The sequence below is a fragment of the Pempheris klunzingeri genome, chromosome 12 (genome assembly GCF_042242105.1).
Source record: "Pempheris klunzingeri isolate RE-2024b chromosome 12, fPemKlu1.hap1, whole genome shotgun sequence".
In the NCBI taxonomy this organism is placed as follows: domain Eukaryota; kingdom Metazoa; phylum Chordata; class Actinopteri; order Acropomatiformes; family Pempheridae; genus Pempheris; species Pempheris klunzingeri.
Window position 1 is genome coordinate 18823707 of NC_092023.1, and position 22310 is coordinate 18846016.

A 22310-nucleotide genomic window follows, 5' to 3' on the forward strand; every position below is an offset into this window, starting at 1 on the left:
CGTCACTATTCATCAACTCCGCCGCAGTGGCTGCTGGGAACATTTTGCCGTGCTGGAGACATTTTGGATTTAAAGGGGCTGAGCTAGCCGTCAGTCCTAGCTCTCGGTAAGTGACATCAGTATTTTCACTAACTAATGTTGTACTTGTGTGAGCCTTGTATATGACCACGTATTTACGGAGTCTCCATTGAAGACAGCGTGTCTATAAAGCGTCGGCTCGGCGCGCTGAACGGGCTGAACCCGTAACAGGCAGGGAGTGGTGATGCTAGCTAGTTAGCTGAAGCTAGCTGGTAGCCGACCGGAGCGCCGAACAGATAAAAAAAGAAAGCTTCATTGTGAGGATAGCTAAATCAATGAGTGTTCATCCATAAAATACCGTATTAAATCTAACAACTGAAGGAAATATTCGGGTTAAAGCAGCACTTAATGTTAAATAGCCGGTAGATGGATACGTAGAACAGCACAGCCCCGCTGTGAACTGCGAAAGTCATAACAAATCGAAATTGCGTGCCTAATAATTAGTAGCACTCATGTCAAATGACAGACCACTTGGTCTTTTGTTTTATGCTTTGAAGTGTTTTTTAGAAGAGTCCATGTTTGCGCTCCAAGCAAGATAAGATTGTGCAGAGTCATTGACACGCAGCTGCCACGATATTTTATCAAATGTGTGCTTGGCATAGGTTTTTTTTAAAAAACTCTGCTAATGTTATATCATTGTAGAACTGTGCTACACACACAGGTGGCTCATTTTCTACTTTAAACGCGTTTGGTTAGGCAGGTGCTCCACCTGGTGTCTCTTCCTGCATCAGTAGCTGAATTCAGGCTGACATATTTCAGACAGGCATTAGTGGGAAAACAGCCCTCCAGCAGCAGCTTGTCTGACTGCAGTGCTGGATGACTGGACAGAGTCAGTGGCACTTCCCTCCTGGTTGTCCCAGGCACTGCCACACCCTCCCTGATGGCCAGCTCTCCTTTGTGTCTGGCAGTGATGCGGGCAGTGTGTTGGATCGTTGCTTGTGCAGGAAACTGAGGAAGATTAAGTGATCTGTTGGTGTCAAACTTCATCAAGTGGACAGGAAGTGTGTGTCTGGAGGGATGCAGAGATCGGCCTCTGGCCTGTTGAGAGAGAGAGACACACACACACACACACTGCAGTCTGCCTTTTTCCAATTCCTAGTATTCGTCACCAAGCACCACACCCTCTCATAAAGATGTCTTTTTTCCATAGCTTGTGTAATGCTTGTGTGCTTGCTGAGAAGTTCAGCTTTTCACCAAGCTTGCAAGACAACCATTTAAACTTTTGTCTGCAGGTTTGCGTAAAACCAAACACAACAAATGCATTTTTAAAAATTAAAATGGCAGCCTTTAATGAGTTTTTATCCAGCTCCAAAGTCAGACAGATTCTGCACTTGGTAGAAGCAGACTTTCCACAATTAAGAGATACTCAGCTGATCCTCCTTGGAGATCAGTGTGCAAAAGCCCAGTGTTCTCTAATGAGTGTAATGCAGTGATTGTCGGGAGGGATTAGCAGAAATTATGATGTTTGCCAAAGGGAGGTGTGATAATGTGAGTCTTGAGACCTCTCTGGGGATGGAAACTAATAAAGAGTGGTGCTCTGGATCGGCAAACATTATAACCCAGGTTTCCACTGCTCAGAAGGAAATGAAGCAGTCAATACAGAGACCACAGAGTTGTTTCTTTAAACACTGAACTGTCTCTCATAACCCTTTGCTGTCCTCTTGGACATTCGTATTGGCTTCGGGGGTAGATGTGCTGCGATTGCTGCAGCATTCTACAACCTTTGATCGCCGTGCAAGGGTGAGTCATCTAACTTGTCCATAAAATCTACATCATCAAAACAACACTGAGCTAAAACTTTCAAACAGGATTTTGTTGATGTAAAGTTTGGGGGTTGATTGCTACCGCTAAAGCTGCCTGCTGATAAATGGTTTAATCTTCAATTAGTTTTATTGGCTAACCAGACATTTATAGTTTGGTGCTAATGTGAGAACATACGGCTGGGAGTTATAGATAAACCAGTGTTGTATTGTCAGATAGACTGTATATTAGCACGAGACGGTGGGTTTTAACCTTGAGCTGTTGTTTGTGCCTGAAGTCTTGGTGGCATTTGAAGCTCCTTTTGTGCCCACAAATAGAGTCGTTCAGTCTGTTCCATTGTGTCTCATTAGACCTTTTCCCTTTGTGTCTGATGAGTATAGAAGAGCAGAGTCTAGATCAGGGTGGCTCCCTCCCCCATCCGACCCGCTCCCCCACACTCCTCAGCTCTCCTCCCGCTGTGGGCGGAGCTGTCTCTCGATGTGCGCCCTGAGCTGATGTTGGCTGCTCTGACGGAGCAGTGGGAAGGTCACCGTCATCCTGCAAGCAGCTCCCGCCCTCCCGTCTCCGCCACTGGCACTCATCACTCTCACTGCCATCCAGTATCATTTCCATTTTCCTCTGCTTCGCCCTGAAGGCTTCCTTCTTCTTTTTAAGGAGGATCACTTTGGATTAGCTCAGCAGTTTTATGATGCACTTTGCTGGCGTGTAGGAGGAGGCATTATCTCATCAGCTTTTCTCCGTGCCAAACCATGAGGCTGTGATCTACCACTGAAACTGAGGTTAGTTTTTTGGTCCAGCAAGCTGTAGGAACATTTGCCAGCACGAATGATGGATGGTTTAATCCCATAGCAGGCATTTAGTGGTTTTTTTGGTAATGGATATAAAGGTTCCTGAAGGGTGTAATCTGTCTGCTTTTCATATTTTGTTTCCCATGGCTTTTCCTCAAGGAAAAAGAAAGAGCCGTGACCACTTTGCTTAGATTAAGTAATTTCACTGTAATGGTCGTATATGTTGTTTAAACATGCCACTCTAATGGTTTGCGATGGCACCCTGATTGTAAAGCTATATTTTGTGAAAAACTCCATCTGCTGCAAAGTACAGATGAGAGGCAGGGACTCTGTTTAAGCATGATGTCTTGTCTATGTTGTGTTTATATTAAAATGGTAGGTCTAGTGGGCAGAAGGATGTGTTTAAAATGGTTCCTCCATGTGGCCATGTTTACTTTGTGCTTGTTGCAAGAAGTGAGCATTTTTTTCTCATTAGCCAACTAGCTCGCTGATACTGAACACTCAGCAATATTTGTGTAAGCCCAAAGCAGTTGAATAATTGCTTCTATATAGTGTAATGCGCAACATACACACGGTGAGGGCCCATTTGAGCAGTATGAGTCATATTGTGGGATCCATGAATTACAGCTGGCACACATTGCATTTATGTTTCATTTGCTTTATGTGCACATGATTTATATGAAACACAAAAACGTAAATGTTAAAGATTAATTCAGGAGCAAGCTTTTTAAAGAAAAACAACAGTTGGACTTTACCTCACCTCTTTAAAACCTCGGAAAATATTAACTTCAGCCACCTGAAGAATGCAGAAGTCCTTGATACAGGTGTTTGCACATTTTATCAAGGCGTAGCTGCTTGTTTCTCCCCCGTCTGACATGAAAGCGGTTCTTCTCTTTGTTAGCTTCTGTGTGCACGCAGCTAGTCGGGCCTTTCATCCACATAGGTGTTAAACTGCTGAGACTCAGAGTAACTGTACAGGGTAATGAGCTGTCTGATCTGTGAATATGCTTGATCTTTCAAAGATCTTGCTCCGAGCAGGTAGGAGCTTTGGCGCCACACTACACACAGAAATGTACTGTAGACACTGATGGCAACACAAACCTCTCATCTGTCTGACGTGTCTGCGTGTGAAGTTAGATACATGTTTTATAATCCCTACCCTATCTTTACTTAGAGCTCATTCTTTTCTGTAACATAGTGCTTATATAGCATGTGACTGTCAATGCTGCTTAACTCAGAATTTTGCACAAAGCAGTCATCTCTTTGGCCATGCAAATGAGAGTTCAGCCTGATTTGGTTGCATGTCATTTAAAGACACTCCACAATCTCCTGACAACATTGCTTTCAGTTCTGTGTGCTGTGTTGTTTTTCTTTCGTGTGGGCCTAAGGTCACGCAGAAAAACGTGTTACTTCTTACCAGCAAACCAACTTCACCATTAGCACATTTTACTGTTCTGCACACTTGCACCTGCTGACTGTAAGCCCTGTGGACATTTTGTTTTCGGCACCCTAAACATACATGCATACCACAACCACCATAATACTGTTTTGTATTATGGTGGTATTTACCAGATCTACTTTTATATACCGAGTCTGTTTCTGTAAATGTTGAAAGATTTTTAAACTAGCAGCAAATACAAGTCCAGAGACTTCCATGTATATGTGTGTGTTTATATGATTATATGCTATGTTTCATTGGTATTGTATGAAAAATGCTTAATGGATCTTGCCCTTTAAGCATCCTGCTCTTCTCTGAAGAGGTTGGCTGTCTCTCTGAATTTGCATTTTACTGCTCTTGTGTTTCTTCCTGTAAAATTAAAGTAAAAAGATGCTTGTATATGAAGTGCAGTAAAGCACTTAATTGCAGATGGGAGATGCTCAACGCCACCTCTGGGTAAAAATAAGCAGTCAGCAATTCTGCATTTTAATGGCTTAAAAAAGATGCTGTCTGCTTCTTCAGACCTTCTCCACCCTTCAGTTTTGGCTTTTACCTACAGAGGTTTCGTGATTTTAACAGAACTGTTATATCCAGACTTTCTGTCCCCTATGAACACGATGCATTTTTTGAATTCTTTAATGGATTTAAGTAAGCACATTCATAAACCTGAGGCCTTTAAATGGGAGAAAAGCAAAAACAATATATTTGCAAGTTGAGAGGTTTTCACCCTAGAACAGAGATACATATGCCTTCAGTTTATCCTGGCATGCATAGTGTTGGGTTACCTGACACTTTTTATTATCGCCCACTGCTGCCCTCCTGCCTATCCAGAGCCTCCAGCTGGTGGTACACAGGCTCCAGTGTCATCCTGATTAAAGCTCATTTCCACAGACTGACATCCACAGTAGCTGCCCCCGTGTGCTTGTGTCGTGTCCATCATGAAATATATTAGCATCATAAATATCACTCCCCAGCAGCCCAGCTGTGATGATGTGACATACATAACATCACAGCAGGGACGTAATTAGTGGATGCTGACATCAGATGCAGTTAGATATGTTGTGTTTGGTTGTGCTGGGACAGATTACGGTGTGCAGTCATTAGAGCAGCAATGATTAGCCGACAGAAATTAGATGAAGAAATTAATTAGCAACCGTTTTAATAATCAATTAGAGTGAAAATATTACCTGGCTCCAAGCCTCTCAAATTTGTATATTTTCAGGTTTCCTTAATAGTCTATGATGGTATGCAAAATATCTTTTGATTTTGTTTTGCCCTCAATGTGCCGTCCAAATATTACTGTCAAGATTATGATTAGTGACATAAATGAAAAGTAAAAGTATACAATAGAGCATAATATAAAATGATAGCCGTTTTTCTACCATCGTACGATATATATCATCATATCATATCTATAATCAAACCCTCTCACTGAACATTGAAGAAAAATCTTGTCACAGGTTTCCTCTGTCAAGAAGCTACTGCATCTTTTCCGTTCTTGCATTGCAACACAAATAGCTATTTATTGCAGTTGTTTAGGGCTTATTTTGGTCTTGTATTTTTTCCAGTGCTCTGCTTTAACAGACAATTCCTGAAATGCAAGTGGCAACGCAGGGAGTGGCCCACTAATGGTGTAGTATGTTTTTCTCTTGGCAGATGGCTCTCAGCTGGTGTTTATTACTGCAAGCCCCCTCTTCCATAACCCCTTATCGTTGCTACTGCTAAAATACATAATGCACTCGCTCAGCATTGCCTGGACCCCAGCCGGAAAGGCTGGCTCACCTTTTGCACTGACATTTCCACGATGTATTTAACAGTGACATGGCACAGTGATTCATAGGTCATCTTCAGATTGTTTGGGGAAAATAGCACATGTTCCATGCACTCACCAAAGGACTGACATTTCTTCAAAACACAATATTATTGACACTGAGCTTTTCTCTGCGTCTTGGTCTGCTGCTAAGCTGCATTACTGGGGTATTACTTTTTGTCATGTCATCCTCCCTTAACTCTTGAGCCAGTCATGCAGCCAGCTAGGCCTCTGTTTGGATACAGTGCTGGCACCAGAAGGCACTCACACTGCAGCATCTGTGTGCCCTCTGTTACACTGCAAGCTGCTGCCCTACTCCCAACCAGAGCTTATTATAGGTGCCAAATCCCAACAGTCTGTCCACCAGAATAATATGTCCCTGTGGCCCTCAGTTATGCATGCAAGCAACAGCTATTCTACCCGTGTCTTTAATTTGCATGTGGCTGTTCATTCAACCTTTTGCAGCTGAGAAATTCATCCCGACTCCATTGGAGCACAGTTGTCTTATTTACTTACCTTTTCTTCCTTACCATATTGAACTGCATAGCTCGGTATCTACACTGTAGTGACAAAAACTTCCTTTTCCCCTCTAACTGTCACGTTACTGTTGGATCATGCTACGACCTCATTAGCAGCAAACAGAAATTTCGTGGAGTCTGTCAGCGTTAAGGGCTCTACACTGTCAGACACTGACATCTTAAAACAGAGAATGGAGAGTGGCTACTGTCATGTCCCTCCAGCAGAGAATGCCATGGGTGGTTTATAGTGTGAAAGATCTTTTCAAATGTATGATTGGACAGAAGAAAGTTGCAGCTCAGACAGGCCCTCAGGTTCTGTTTTGTGGATTTCAGTGTATAACAAGCACAGCTGCATCTTTGGAGGACAGTTATGAAACTGTCCTTTAATGTGGCAGCTGCTGCTGTTTAAATTTGCCCACAGTGTCCAGTGGGTTAGCCTGTTGTAACAGCTGGTTCCCCATTTTTAAAATCTGCACAGGTTTCCCTGAGCTACGTAGAAGATGTCCACCATGGTGTATCCACGGGAAGAGAAGCTCGAGAAGCTCTCTCAGGAGGAGATCATCTCCAACACGAAGCTGGTGATCCAGGGTCTGGAGGCCCTGAAGAACGAGCACAACTCCATCCTCCACAGCCTCCTGGAGACCATCAAGTGCCTAAAGAAGGACGAGGAGGCCAACCTGGTGCATGAGAAATCCAACCTGCTCCGCAAGTCGGTGGAGATGATTGAACTGGGCCTGGGAGAGGCACAGGTAAGGCAGGGTGGTAGAGGTATGGGCAGGGAACAATGATATCTTCTCACTTAATGAGTCGATACAGTTAGTAAATAAAAGAATAGTAAAAGAAGTTCTGTAAAATGAAGTGGGTTAAACAACAACAGAAAAAGAGAGAATGGTTCACAGTGGGGTAGATTTGTGTCATTTAACCCACACAACCATGTGTGTGTGTCTGTTCCTCACAGCTTCCTCATTCTATACTGAGCTGGTGTGATGATCATGATTCATTCAGATTCAGCCCCACTCTGCACTCTCCTGCCTTGCGGCTGCAACAGTTTGTCCTTGTTAAATATCATTGCTCTCCAATGCTGTCTCCATCCCAGGTGATGATGGCCCTGTCCAACCACCTGAATGCGGTGGAGTCGGAGAAGCAGAAGCTGCGTGCGCAGGTGAGGAGGCTTTGTCAGGAAAACCAGTGGCTGCGGGACGAGCTGGCCAACACCCAGCAGAAGCTGCAGAAGAGCGAGCAGAACGTGGCCCAGCTGGAGGAGGAAAAGAAGCACCTGGAGTTCATGAACCAGCTCAAGAAATACGATGAAGATGTCTCACCCACTGTAAGTACTGAACTCTGACAGTAAGCCTGAGATCAAGACTGAAGCCCCTCACTTACAATTTAAAATGCACGTACAGGATGATCATTACTTGGTCTTCAGTGAGATTGCGTTGATATTTATATTAAGGTATTCATTACACTGTTTTATGTGTGCTGGATAAATTGTTCCTACTGAAACAGAATTCTTTGAAATGTATTGTACTTTTGTTTGTAATTGTATTTTTTATCACTGTTGAAATGTAGATGTTAGTTATCATAAGAAATAGTTGGAAAATACAAATCTTGCACTGTGAACTAACATAAATGTAATAACTGTAAAGGGCAGCAAACTGTCAACGATATCTGATACGGAAAAAAAACACAGTTGATGTTTGTGACAGGAATAGGGAATATTATGGTCTTCCAGCCTTTCTAGTTGGGTGCTCATTGATCTGATGGTGGAGTTGAATTGCTGCTTACACTGACCTTATTCTTAGTCACAAAAGGAGGCTGTAACTGCTTAATTCCACTGGAACCCATCCTGCCAATAGCCCGAGGGATCCTTATTCTTGCTCTAGAAGCAGCTTTTCCACTCCCCAGCTTTTAACAAGCTGCTGCATTTAGGCCTCTTTTCTGTCTATATCAGTGTATTTTTTCAAATGTACTGTCGAAGTTTGGTATTAAAGGTTAAAAAAGATGTTTAGGGAAATATCAGAAATGCTGCTTTTTGTCTTTGCCTACTGATGGGGTGTGTCAATGTGTTGTGTGATTGACAGCAGCTAGGGAGCTAGAGTTAAAGTTTATCAACTTGCACTGCAGCCACAAGTCATTGGCAGACCGGCTAACCGACCTCAAGTGACATTTTCAACGTGCCGTTTAATGTGCTGCAGATGAGCAGCTAATCAGCTGTCCAGATGCTAGCAGTGCACTTCTCCCTGGTGAATGTTTGTTTGATATCTTGTTCAGCAAGTTATGGTGCAGGACAAGACGTGTGTCCATGTTTGTAAGTTGGATAAGGAGAGTTCAGCAGGAAATGTGTGATGCGTGGCTCATGTCTAGCAGGCTGCTGTCTATCTCAGTGTGACCCTATGAAATAGAAATCTCTTATTGTTTTTATTTACTGAACAGATATGCATAGTGTAGCAGACAGAAAATGCAATGAAATTCTTTGACGAATATGGACGAGTCCAGTTTATTCTTAGAATCCAATGTGGAGTGTTGAATATATAGGTCAAAATGGTCTGATGCCACCAATTGCATATATTTAATGTCATAAGGTTATGCTATATTAGGTATTATTAGGGTTACATTGTGTTTCTTGACAGTTCTCCTGTCTTAAAGGTTACAGTTAAAAAGAGCCCAACCCTTACCCTGGACACCAGCGGGCAAGTGGAGTCTAAGAGGTTAAAAGATTAGACTCAGTGACACTTACTACATGACTGTGTTGTCGGATGATAAATGACATCGCTGATGCTCAGCATCTGTATTGTGTCTCTTTTATGGCATTGTTGATCTCACACATCTGATATATATCTGTGACTCCTGTTCTCTGTTGGAGGATCTGACTGGCAGGTTTGTTTTATCTCATCAGCAGGAGGAGAAGGACCGAGAAACGCCGAAGGACTCCCTGGACGACCTCTTTCCCAATGATGAGGAGGAGCATGGCCAAGGAAGTAAGAACAACAATATTTAGCAACTCAGCATGACATTAAGATTCTACTCACCCATAAGACTGAAAAACCTGATAACGTATAGTTCCTGTTTAGTCACCATTTAGAAAGAAAAGCTAATAATACACTAATAGTATGTAATTACAAAAAAAAGATTCTTACACTATCACAAAAAGCAATTAGTGAAACACTGAGACTTTTAAAGCATGATACATATAATTATGTTTTTTGTTTAGGTTAGTTTTTGTCAAAATTACAGCAATTTTTCCAACTGAATGTTCAATGTTTTTTTTTTAATAACATGCATGAATCTTTTGCTTTGAATAAACAAATGTTGTATTTTCAGTTTGATATTACGATCACATAGGCCCGATTATCTGGTGTTACATCCCTCTTTAGTAAATGAACCTGATTATCCGTGTAAGACAAGGACACTGGGTTAGATAATGTTGTGCGATGTCACTGAATAGTAATTGAATTATCCCCATAATCTAATTATTCCCTGAAAGTACAACATTGTGTGCATGCAAATGTAGTTAGCAATGTAATCAGGTTGGAGTTTTCTCCCTTTGACATCCAAGCTGACCTTTGCCTTGTGCATGTGGCCTGTGTACCCTACAGTGCAGCACCAACACAACAGTGCGGCTGTGGCTGCAGCTCAGCAGGGCGGCTATGAGATCCCAGCCCGTCTGAGAACCCTGCACAACTTGGTGATCCAGTATGCCTCCCAGGGCAGGTACGAGGTGGCCGTCCCCCTCTGCAAGCAGGCTTTGGAGGACCTGGAGAAGACCTCTGGACATGACCACCCTGACGTGGCTACCATGCTCAACATCCTGGCCTTGGTCTATAGGTCGGAAATGTCTCCATATGGGAGCTTTTGCTAGTTCTGCTATACTTATTTTCCTTTTTTACCTTTCATGTTGCTTATCATGTCTCTTCCTCTTACTCCTGCAGGGATCAGAACAAATACAAAGAGGCCGCCCATCTGCTCAATGATGCTCTGTCCATCCGGGAGAAAACCCTGGGCAAAGACCATCCAGCTGTAAGACTCACTCACCATCGTCATGGCAACCATATCCTCATGTGGACACAATCATCTTTAGATTGATCAGATTGTTCTTTTGGTGTTTGCTCATGTTCGCTTGAGGACTCCTTCAACAGGGAGGCAATAACAACATAGTCTACTGTATTTACTGGTATAGTCAGTCAGCCTGTATGGATTTTGTCCACTATTAAAGTATGGATTTTAACCATGTGCCTGCAGGCTAAAGAAATCAATCACAACTGTTCAACGTCTGCTCATACCTCCAGCATCAATCAAATCACAAAATCCCCAATCGGAATACAATGACCAAGGGGAAAACATTAGAATATACTCCGTGTTTCATTGCCTTTGTGACAAGATTTGTAAGAATCAATTTACACTGTGGCACCAAAAGACCTCATAAAGCCTAAAGGAAGCTATTAAAGCACAGTGCTTGTCCCTGCAGCTTGGAGGTCTTAGTAGTTTTCCTCATATTGTTACTGTTGCCACTCAGTCTGATCATAATAATGAATCACAAAGGCAAGTTATTACCATCTGGTGTAATCCCGTTGCCTTTGATCTATGGAAAAGACTTGATCGATCAATATACATTTTGTCATTACACAACAGTCAGTGTATCCTGTCCCGATACCGTGAAGCTAAAGTGCTAGTATGAAAGCAAAGCAGAGAACGGAAGCAGTCTTATTTGGATTTTCTCTGTGTCTGCATGTCCAGGTTGCCGCAACGCTGAACAACTTGGCTGTGCTGTATGGAAAGAGGGGGAAGTACAAGGAGGCCGAGCCTCTGTGTAAGAGGGCTCTGGAGATCAGAGAAAAGGTAGGCCATATCCCTGGATCGCACCAGTAGAGCCGTCCACAGCATTGCTATCGAGGCCTGGTCTCAAGACTAAGCCAGTGAACAATTAGCTCATTGTAATTAACTAATTAACAGTGATAATATTTCCAAAATGTTAGTTTCAGCTACTGTTACACCAGCAGCTATAAATAGAGAAAAGAGAAAATCATTTTCTTAAATTGCCTGTGTAGTTTCCGCAGGGGCCATTTCTGCGTCGGAGGGGAATTAGAGAGTTTAATTGAGAGCACATCTGAAAATGGATAGCAGACGTTGGGGAACGAGGCAGGAGATAGATAGGAGACATGATAAAGCTACAGAGCTCAGTAGGGTACAATGAGTCTCTGTCTGCCTGAAAGCTCTACTCTGGGCCCTCTCTATTGATCAGCCAGCCTTTTATTAGATCTCCTGAGTGCCTGCAGCACGCACACATTAAACAACAGAATAGGGGCAGAGACACAGACCGAAATGTTAATTCAAAACATTTGCCTTTCGTTTTCCCCCAGGTCCTGGGGAAGGATCACCCAGATGTGGCCAAACAGCTGAACAACCTGGCTCTGCTTTGTCAGAACCAGGGCAAGTACGAGGAGGTGGAGTACTACTACTGCCGCGCCCTGGAGATCTACGAGTGCAGGCTGGGCCCAGACGATCCTAATGTGGCCAAAACCAAGAACAACCTGGTGAGGGACCAAGTTACCACAACCACGTCAGCTTTTATCCTGCTTTTTCCCCTCATTGTTTCAAACCCTTTCACTTTGGAATACTATTCATTTGAACAATAATCACAGTCCCTATTGAGCTGAGAATGTACCAAGGTAACCGCAGACTGCACATAGTTGTATTGAAAGCAGAATCCTCATCAATTGATGTTTTTCAGTTTTTCACCGTGCCTGACCACAATTACTTTTTTTTTAAATGAAAGTCACAAAAAAGGCAGCTGTACATGATGTTTTACTCTTTTAGCACGCGCCACCGTCTTCAGAAGTGTTTATCAAACAACTTTGTTTCAGTTAGCATTGCTTGTAGGGCACCAAGCCAGTAGGCCTTCTGCAGTGCCTCTAGTAGCTCTCCTTCCTACTTCTGTCCTGTCACACTGATGATGGAGAAGCTCCGCAGTACTGTATCATTGTTCATGAGTCACGGTGCACAGGAGAAATAAGCAGACAGACCGCTCCTGCTCTCTCAGGGGGCACATTGTGAGTCAATGGGCCGTTTGATCCAATGCTATAATGTTATTTTACTTCTCTTTCTTCTTCAGGCGTCCTGCTTCCTCAAACAGGGGAAATACAAGGAGGCTGAGATTCTGTACAAAGAGATTCTGACTCGCGCCCACGAGAAAGAGTTTGGATCTGTTGATGGTAAGGCCTCATAGTGGAAACTGTACAGTATGTGGCAGCACAGGCTTAAAAGGTCATTTCTATATTGCTGTGGTGTAGATTCTTGTTTCAGCTAACTCAGAAACGCATTAAGTAAATTCAAAGTTATCCCAAGAAAAACGGTGGTGGGTTACATTAGACAGTCTGTCAGAATATACATTATTATACCATATCATACCATTTTCTGATCTTCCACCTATCGTTTGTCTCACACCAGCAAGCAGGGTCAGTGACGGACAGACGGTTAAAAAGTGGACGATGTTCTAAGCAACTTTTGGAAGAAATGAAGAGTTTACTTGTCTGACAGATGAAATGTTCTTCTCTTTTAGTTTAAGATAAGCTTTTTGTTTGCCTTCCTCCAGAGATTAGATTGACTGCTTTGAAAGAGGAACGATAGATCGCTCTGACGCTTTCTGAGCAAAAGCAAAAGCATTTCACATTTTCCTGAGTTTTATTTTTCATGTGTCACTTAACTTGTCAATAGTCCTCAGAATTTCTTTTAGACCTATTGGAAAGTTGAATGTCAAGGCGAAGCAGCGCAGCAGCTTAAAGCACCAACAGTCCCCTGGAAAAAAATTAATTAAAAAAATAGTCACAAATCAAACAAAAGGTTTGATGTCTTTTTAATTTCAAGATGTTTTAGACTCTGTGTGAGGGGTTGAAAGGCATATTTAGTGAAGCTGTCGCATGAATACAATCAATGGTTACTTTTTAATTGTGCGGTCATAGTATCTGAAAATAGTATGCTGATAATTATGACAAAATCATATTGTCTCTTAACCAGTATAGTGTTTTCTGTGTTGAGATGTTTACTCAAAATTACTCGAGAATAAGCTTTTTGGGGGAAAAATATGTATGTTACTGCACAGGAATGTATTTTATATGAATAAATCTTTATATTATTATCAACTGAATATTTAGCCAGTGTTTTAATATGTTAAGGTCAATACAGACTGTGGTTCACCGGTTGTCTCCCTGCTAAGACGCAGGTATATTTGACAGACTAATAAACAAACTGTGCTGCTCAGTGGCTGATTTTACTGTCCTTGTCAGGAGGGTAATATGACAAGCTCTGCCTGCATCATGAGTAGTTGGTTATGGATTCAATGAAACATCCGGAGACCAAGGAGATAATCTGTTTCCCAGTCCTGTTGTACTGTGTGCAGACCACCTCTCCTGTCTGTCTGTCTGCAGCTGAAAACAAGCCCATCTGGATGCACGCAGAGGAAAGAGAGGAGATGAGCAAGGTGAGAGGCTTTGTCTAATCAACCTCGTGTCACTCTGAACAAAAAGCAGAGCAAATATGTAGAACACTGCAAATGAAACAAATGTGTCAAACGCAAGGTTGTGTCCTGGGGAAGAAAAAGGGTCAATTTGTTTTGCGTCCTGGAAAGTGAAATGCAATCTTTTTTCAAGGCGCCGTCCTTCACACACAATATAAGCCCCTGTGGGCATGTGATAGTTATATGTAAACACAGGAAGAATGCTGCTGATCCAGTTCAAACCACCACACCCCTTCACGCTCTTTTCTTCCTCCTCTCCCTCATTTACTTCCAGGGCAAGCACAGAGACAACACTCCATACGGAGAGTACGGAGGCTGGTACAAGGCCTGCAAAGTCAACAGGTGAGGCAGAGCGTGATAAGCGTGGTTTTAAAACTTTGTCATAAATACATACACAAGGGCAAAGGTCCAAAATGAACCGCTTTGCATTTATTGTTTTATAAAGTCAGTATATTGTAGAAAAAGGTTTTATTTGCTTGTATTGTCTTTTTAGGAATGTGACTAAATGTGTCTTAATCCATTGTTTATTTTTCAACCCTCCAATGTGTTTCCTGCAGTATATTGCATAAAATGTCAATTTACTCCAACCATATTATTCTTTAAATGACCTTTGGATAAATATTGTTGTGGCCGTCTTCGTGTCCAGCCCTACAGTGAACACCACCCTGAGGAACCTGGGGGCCCTGTACCGCAGACAGGGCAAGCTAGAGGCTGCCGAGACGCTGGAGGAGTGCGCCGTGAGGTCTCGCAAGCAGGTCAGCAGCATTTCCTGACCTGACGGTGTCAAATTGTGCATGCAGATACCTTATCATTTCTTGCTTTTGTAAATTGTTAAGTATGTTCCCCGTGTTAGGACAACAAATCTCATAATATTTCTTTCCCTTTCTCTACATTGCTTTGGATCCAGAGCAACACAGTAAGTGGTTTGTCTCTAACTGATAGCCCCCATAGAGCCTCCACCCTTCTTCTGTAACTTCACTCCCATCTCACAGTCATTTAAAATGTTCCCATGTCCCTGCGATGCCACTGTGACAGTAAAAAAACACAGAAAACCTAAAACCCCATTAATACCTCCACGTAACTTTGCACTCTCATCCATATCGACAAGCTAACGTCTTCCTCCGATCAAGTTCTGATGATGATGTGTTTGGTTTGTTTGTTTGTGTGTCGTACCCGTGTGTTACCCCCATCAGGGCATTGACCCCATCCACCAGACACGCGTGGTGGAGATCCTGAAGGACACAGAGGGCGACAGGCGGAGGAGCAGGGACAGCCTGACCAGCGTTAAGTATGAGAGCGGCTCTGAGACCGGCGAGGAAGTGAGTATGGGCGTGGAGTGGAACGGGGTGAGTACAAATCCACTATAGTCGAGTCAACACACCCACTAACCTCACTGGAGAACAAGGTGGCGTTGTTTATGTCAGAGTGTGGACTGGTACAGAACACCCTGCAAATGAATAGAATTGAAAATAACACGAGTCATTTGAAAGGTGAAAGGTTAGATGAGCGAGAGTTTTCTAGGTGAGCAGTGATTATGAAGCAGGGACTTACTCGGCTCCTGCACCTAAATAATACGAGGCCATCAGAAAGCCACCTCAGAGGAAGCCCTTTCTTCACTGTGGTCAAACTGCACAAATCATTCCCGTGTGACCTGTTTTATGATGTCAATATCACACATCATCCTAAACTGAATAGTATATTAGAATGAGTAACATCATTTTGGGAAGCAAAGTCCAAGTTGCACAACCTACTTTGCTTTTACCCTTTCACAAAACATTAACAGTGCTCATTCCCAGTTCTTGATTGGGCCACACGCTGTATCTGTATCTGTACCAGTCCATCAGCTCGGTGTACATGTGCCCTGTTCCTCTCATGAGGTTAACCTGGAAATCCCTCAATGCAAAGCTGATTGAATGTCGTGGCATGCTGACGTTTTGTTTTGACAGCATATGAGTCTGCTTCCGACTAGATGTTCATTATTTTGTCGTTCATTGCTCAACAATGTCCTAGCGTCTTGTTTTGCTGGCAGTGCTTAACGGTAACAAAAAGGCACAAGCTCACGCTGTGGCACCCTGGAAGCATATTAAATATTTATTTGTTTATGTGGCACTCACAGAGATGCAGTCTGTCTAAATCCCTACTAGGATGTCTCACATTTCCACCATTAAACACAATTGATGAGATTCCCAATAATCCTCTATGCTCATCCCTCTGCAGTAAACTGGATGGTTGAAGGTATAAGTAATGGGTCATCCTGCTTTTTTTTTTTTTTTTATCACCCCGTTATAACGTCCAGAATGTTGAGATTCAACAATCGTTAGTGTCATTTCTGCACAGTGTTTCCCTTTGGACTTGCCACTCCTTATGAAAGGTCAGCGCTGAAAGCATGATATTCACCGTATGCAGTTAAACAGACACCGCCAGAGCTGTGTCCTAGCTCGCAGAAACCCTCCAGCGTGGCTCGTACAAGCCAGAGGGCTCGATTGTGCCAGCAGAGAAGCCTCGCGTGAGCCTGTGCCCCTCCCCTTCACTTAAGTGCAGCCGCGCCCTTCACCGCACCGACCCAGTCCAAACATGCATGTAGCAATGCCAGCCTGCCGGGCTCACCCTTAACATGCACACTAATGGACCATGTGCGCTCACTGTGTCTTCACATGGTTGAGAAATGTCTGTTAACCTGACGTCTGCCGCTGCTCTCTCTTGGGTAACATTAAGTACAAAGGTGGGGTTTTGTTCGCTGGCTGTTGTGTGAATGCGAATGCTTCCCTACACACATGTTCACATGCATAACACAGCAACTAAACACTGCTTCAAAATTCACCCCAGCAAATGCGGCAGCATGTGTATCCACCCGAGTGTTTGTCTTTGAAACGTGATGGCATGGACTGCTGGGTGTATGTGAGCATTTCTTTATCCACGTCACGGCTGCAGCACTAGTAATGAAATTCATACAGTCAAAAGGGAAAACACACTCATGGCATCCTCATGCTTTTTAAAGACCGTTTCTGAATGCGAATTTGTCACAAACCTCTTGAGCTTCTGTCTAAAAAAAGATGTTTAACACATTCCATCAATCCATTCATTTACAAAGCTTCAAACATTTATCACTACAACTGTTTTAGAAAACAGGCTTAGAAAGTGCTGTCTGCTTCTGTGTAGATATTTACCGAGAGATCATGTGATGAAGGTGAAGCGCATCAGAATTGTTTCATTATTGCATCATTTAGATGGGACTAATTTAAGTGGAGGTGTACAAGCAAGTAATGCAGAGGAGATACGTGTCAGTGAATGTGTTTGTCTTCAGGTTAATTAGTAGTACGTGTATGCGTGTCTCTATAAAATGCATGTTTTGACCTGCAAGTATGTGTGCGTGTGTGTCTGCAATGTGCTTCGTGCTCTCTTTGACGCTTCAGTGTGCTGCCTGTTAGTTTGCATGGTCTCATCCTTTGCCTTTACCTTTTCTATGTGTCACTAACCTACTTCCTTGTTGATTACTCTTGCCATGACAACCAATCAGTCTGTCAATCAAATTTCCTCCTCTCACTCAGTGGATTGTACTCTCCCTCTTCAACTCTCATTCCACACAATGCGCTTGGGTGGGTTGCTATATAGTGGCATAATGAAAAGGCCAGCTAGATAGTGAGTCATCTGTTAAGGTAACAGAGCAAGCTCAGGCTAGCATCAAAGGATTATGGTGAGTTTTATCTAGCAAAGGTTAATGCAGTTTTTCAGAATTCAAAGCACTGTACAGAGAGATGTTCTTCACAGCATCACTCCCAGTCATCAGTGTAATGGCTATATGCCTGTTTCAGTGCTGATGCCTGCAGATGTCCCACGTCTGCACTGCACAGTCACCGGTACGGTGCAGTGTGCCAGATTCAGGCTTCCGGCTACCCAGGGAGGCAAGAAAAATAGCTGAGTCACAGTGACTGCAACCACTTACCGCTACTGCATCACTGACCTGCTCGTGGTAGTGCAGCCCTTTAGACAGCAGTCATGTTTCAATGAGAAACACAGCTGCTGTGCTCTTATTTGTGCAAGGTCCCTCAGCTGAGCTTTACAGAAACTACAACCAGACCCGAGCTGCTGCTGTTTGTACAGTAAGCCCGGCACAGGAGAGACAGCTAACAGAGAAAACAGTAGAAGCGGTAGAAAAAAGATGAAGCTCAGATTTACCAGTATGTAGGTGTTTAGCGTGGGAAGCCCAACCCGGATCTCTTGATCTTACAATGTATGCCATTTTTGTCTTGTTTCTCTCTTTCTCTTTTATCAGGCCTAAGCCATCAAGATTATTCCTCCATCCTTCTCTCCTTCCCCAACACAATAGCAAAAGGATGTGTGTTGTCGTTCCCTCTGGCCTTCTCTGTCCCAACAAACCAACAGCTCCACTACCATTCCCGGTGCCCCCTCCGGCAGAGACTCAGAAAGCCCCCTCCTGGTTGTCACCTCTGTCCCCTGTTCAGCTGACAACCACTGGGACGTTTGGTCTTCTCCCTTCTTGCTCTGTTTTTCCTCTCTTTCTCTCACTCTCTCTATCTTTTCCCCTCACTAACCCCACCCCCACCCCACTGTGTCGCTCATCAGTGTCAGAAATCGTCACTTCAGCTCTTTCTCTCACTTAACATTAAAAAAAAAAATCATTGTGTGTGAAATCTTTTCCCTGTGAGGAAGCCACTCGCACATTTTTCCTCCTCTCTCCAGCACCCATTCGTAATTTTTCATAGTTGAATAGCAGATTTATTTGGCTAGATATAGGAGACGGAAAGTTAATTTATTGGAAGAAGGCAAAAGAGAAAAACACAGGATCAGTGTCACCTTTGACGGCAGCCGTGGCTCCAGACATCGCTCCAGCCCACAGTCAGATCACTATCACCACAGAGTCAGTATATTACAAAATGATTAACTTCACAGTTGCTGTGCATCAGTGTCACTCTGTTTGTTGCCTTGAGCACTCGCAGTCTGTTACGATAAGTGAAAGTTGACCTCAAAGCGATCCTCCATCAGGTGCCTGTATTTAGCCATAATAGTATCCTTTGTTTTTTAAAGAAAGGTCTTTTCTTTTCGTCTGTTTTTAGTTCATGCAATAATGCGATCAAAGGCTCATACAGTTTGGAGATAAATGGTACTGTATAGTTACACATGCTAATTAAAAAAGGTCACTTCTTTTTAACGATTATGGCCTGGTTGGTGGGAGATGAGAAGGGAGTCTCGTCTTTTTTGTTTTTATAGATATATTTCCTTTTCATTTCAATTTTGTATCATTTTGTTTACATTTTTTTTAACATGTTGATTATTTTGTGGCTGAATATTAAGGCAGTAGTTCGTCAGCAACGCCATAGTGTTGCCTGTTGTGACCTGAAGACCTGTAGGGCCGGCGACAGCAAATTGGTCAGATCACAGCAAGCTGTTGTTGCCATGGTAATTTATTTTCGAGCTGCTCTCGCTGGCGTCTGTGTCCTTGGTTCGATGGAGTATTCACACAGGCTCTGTACGCTCGTACAATATGTACACAGCAGCTTGCCTTTACAAAGGGAATTAGCAACATTGGCTGATGCTGTAAAGCCAGTGAGACGGCAGAGACCAAGCAGAGCATCCAGCACAGACACTGGCCACCTGAGAGACTGCTAGATAACAAAAGATTTTCAAAATAAAGGACGGATATGCCCAGAATTGCCTTTACTTGTTGGCGTATGCGTAGCCAGTGAAGCTAGTGTGCTGATTGGACGGACAGGCCTGGATTCCACAGTAGTTTTAGTGTGTGTTTGTGTGTGTTTTCAGTGGTACAGTCACGGTGCCCACTCTGGCCATGGATACTGTATTTTGAACACAAAGCTTAATGGAGTGTGTTGCCTTTTTCTTACACAGTTGTTTGCAAGTAAACATTGTCACTTTGGTGAATCATGTTTTTAGACGCCAACAGTACAGTGCGAGTGTTTCCTCAAGATCAACATGTTATTTCAGATGTTTAACTTACTGAATGTAAAAACATTAACATCTTGGAAGAGTAATTGTAGGCTGTATTTATAGATTTGACAAGTGCATTCACTATATGGCTTTTCAGTATGCTACTTGCCTTGATTCTTCATTCCTTCCAGTGAGTACTCCTATACTTCTAATGCAACTCTGAACAAAAGAATTGACTATGTACATCACATAATTATGACAATATTGTTGTGTTAGTGGAATGCTTATTTATTGAACTGTCTATTCTTGACATATATAGTGTGACTTCAGTTTCCTAAAGTGGAAGAACATAAATGGTAAGGTCTATAAGCACTATCTTAGTAAGTAGGACTGCATTATATTTACCATTCTGCATTGTGAAGATTATTGCATCAACACTTGTTGGTATTCTCAAATAAAGTTTTTCATTTGTCAAGTTTTGTCTTTTCTCTGCATCGGATGGAGACACGAGTGGAAATGAGCCATTAGTGGAAGCTGATTATTTAATGCTTCAGATATCTAGTACATGCAAACCTTCTCATTTACCCACAGTTCCCCCTGCTGGCCGTAAGCAGGTGCTGCATTACAGTGATCACACCTCCAACAGTTTAGAAAGTATTACATTCTGCTTCCAGACCAAAGCCAGAGGGAGCTAGAGACACTGTGTTTACTGGTTAGTTAGTCATTAAAACACAAACTGTGTGACAGGCGGCAGACTAACCTAAAAATGAATGGATGGATGGATAAACTACTGCAACACATGTTGTAAATCGAATATAGTGACAGATGACAAACGCTTGTTTTGTCTGACCAACAACCCAAAACCCAAAGAGATTCAGTTTGCTGTCAACAAAGACACATAAATTCTCCCAACTGAAACTAAAACACAGCACCACACAACCACTGGGCCACAATGAGACGTTGGCAGTGGTAACTGTGCTTGATGGATGTTTTTTTCATGTTCACCTGTACAAACTTGAGTCACTGTGGTTGATTCTAACAGTGTGACTTCAGAAAAGTAGACTTGCTTGATGCTTCAGGATGATTATGTTGAAACGTCACTTATTGGCAACTGAAATGATGCTAGCATTGCATGTTATCTGTATCACTGCACACATTTACAAATCTTAGCCTAACATGTCCGCACCCTCTCATTTATTGCTCACCACATGTTTTGCTTACTTTTAAAACATCACGATGGTGCTCTTTGGCTGCAGCCAGCCTTTCACAACAGGACTTGACCTGCACAACAATTAAAGCACAACGACATCACACGGTTAAGACAACGAAGAAGAAAAAAAAAAACGAACTGAGTTCTTGTCCCCACAGCCTGAGTGCGGAGTGGATGTGTTGATGATTGTGTGTGTCTGCAGGACGGCAGCGGGGCCCTCCAGCGCAGCGGCTCTCTGGGGAAGCTCAGAGACGTCCTGCGCCGCAGCAGCGAGCTGCTGGTGAAGAAGCTGCAGGGCAACGGGCCGCCTGAACCTCGCAGCACCAAGTAAGAGCAGAAGAAATCCTCTGCTGTGATGGACAGCAAATGCAAATTCTACTCATTCTTGCTTACTGAAGTAGTGCGTCAAGTGTTTGGGGATTCATAGTAGAAATGAACTCCAAAGCTACATGAATGATCATTATTTGGATCTCAGATACAGTCCGAACATTGTTTTCTTGCTGTTTGTTCAACAGCATGAAGCGGGCTGCGTCCTTGAATTACCTGAACAAAACCAGTGATGACCCGTTCCAGGTGAGGCCTGTTGGATCGTATTGATTGTCTGTTATATTATCAGAAACGTCGGGTTCAACCTTCATATCCTCCCCTCTTGTATCTTCTACGTCTGTGTCCTGTGCGTTTCTTCGTCAGACTCGGGGAGGCAGTAACTTCAGGGAGAGCCGGGGCCTGAGCTCCAGCACCGTGGATCTCTACACTGGAAACTGAGCAGGCAGGTGTGCAGGCCGACCCAAACGCTCTCCTTCCTCTGGCTCGTTCTTCTGAGCCGCAGTGATCACCAACAACACTACCGGACGGCATGGGCCTCACACACACACACACACACACACACACACACACACACACACACACCCTCTCTCTGACCCAAAGACCCATCTCTTCCAAAATTCAGACCCAAAGACATTTTCAGTCATCAAAGTTCATCTTTTCTTTTTTTAAATTCAAGCTGTTGTGGTTTGAGCCTCCAGGGATGGATCGCTGTGCCCCCCCCCCAATCTTGTTCCTGATATCGGTGTCGCCTCAGTGCCTCCTAAACATGGCCAAGAAAGCATACCCCCCCCCCCCCCCCTTCTCAGAATCACTGTGACTCTGCACTTTGACTTCACCTGTTGCCATAATGTCACCTGCTCTGGTACATTTCTCTTCATGTCGTTTTCATGTCTTCCTGTACCATTCATTGTTTTATTAGTGCTGATTAGGTTGTTTCTCTTCATGTAGAAATATAATAAATAGGAC

The 22310-nt window shown here is 43.2% G+C and overlaps 1 protein-coding gene across 5 annotated transcripts; it reads left to right on the forward strand.

Annotated features, from left to right (window-relative positions):
• The first annotated feature begins 30 nt into the window (after nt 1–30).
• Nucleotides 31–22187, forward strand: LOC139210462 (kinesin light chain 1-like). 5 transcript variants are annotated; one of them, XM_070840441.1, is made up of 16 exons: nt 31–106; nt 6872–7142; nt 7490–7720; nt 9290–9371; nt 9990–10218; nt 10323–10410; nt 11128–11229; nt 11751–11924; nt 12503–12602; nt 13815–13867; nt 14178–14245; nt 14550–14658; nt 15097–15249; nt 21220–21344; nt 21533–21590; nt 21708–22187. In XM_070840441.1, exons 2-16 carry the CDS (start codon nt 6894–6896, stop codon nt 21780–21782), a joined length of 1896 nt encoding a protein of 631 aa, XP_070696542.1. In that variant the 5' UTR covers nt 31–106; nt 6872–6893; the 3' UTR covers nt 21783–22187. The 5 variants fall into 5 exon arrangements, 4 of the variants coding, with proteins under 4 accessions (XP_070696542.1, XP_070696541.1, XP_070696543.1 ...); XM_070840440.1 differs by lacking the exon at nt 31–106 and adding an exon at nt 2363–2618; XM_070840442.1 differs by lacking the exon at nt 31–106 and adding an exon at nt 2363–2618 and having other exon boundaries at nt 9293–9371.
• Nucleotides 22188–22310: the final 123 nt, after the last annotated feature.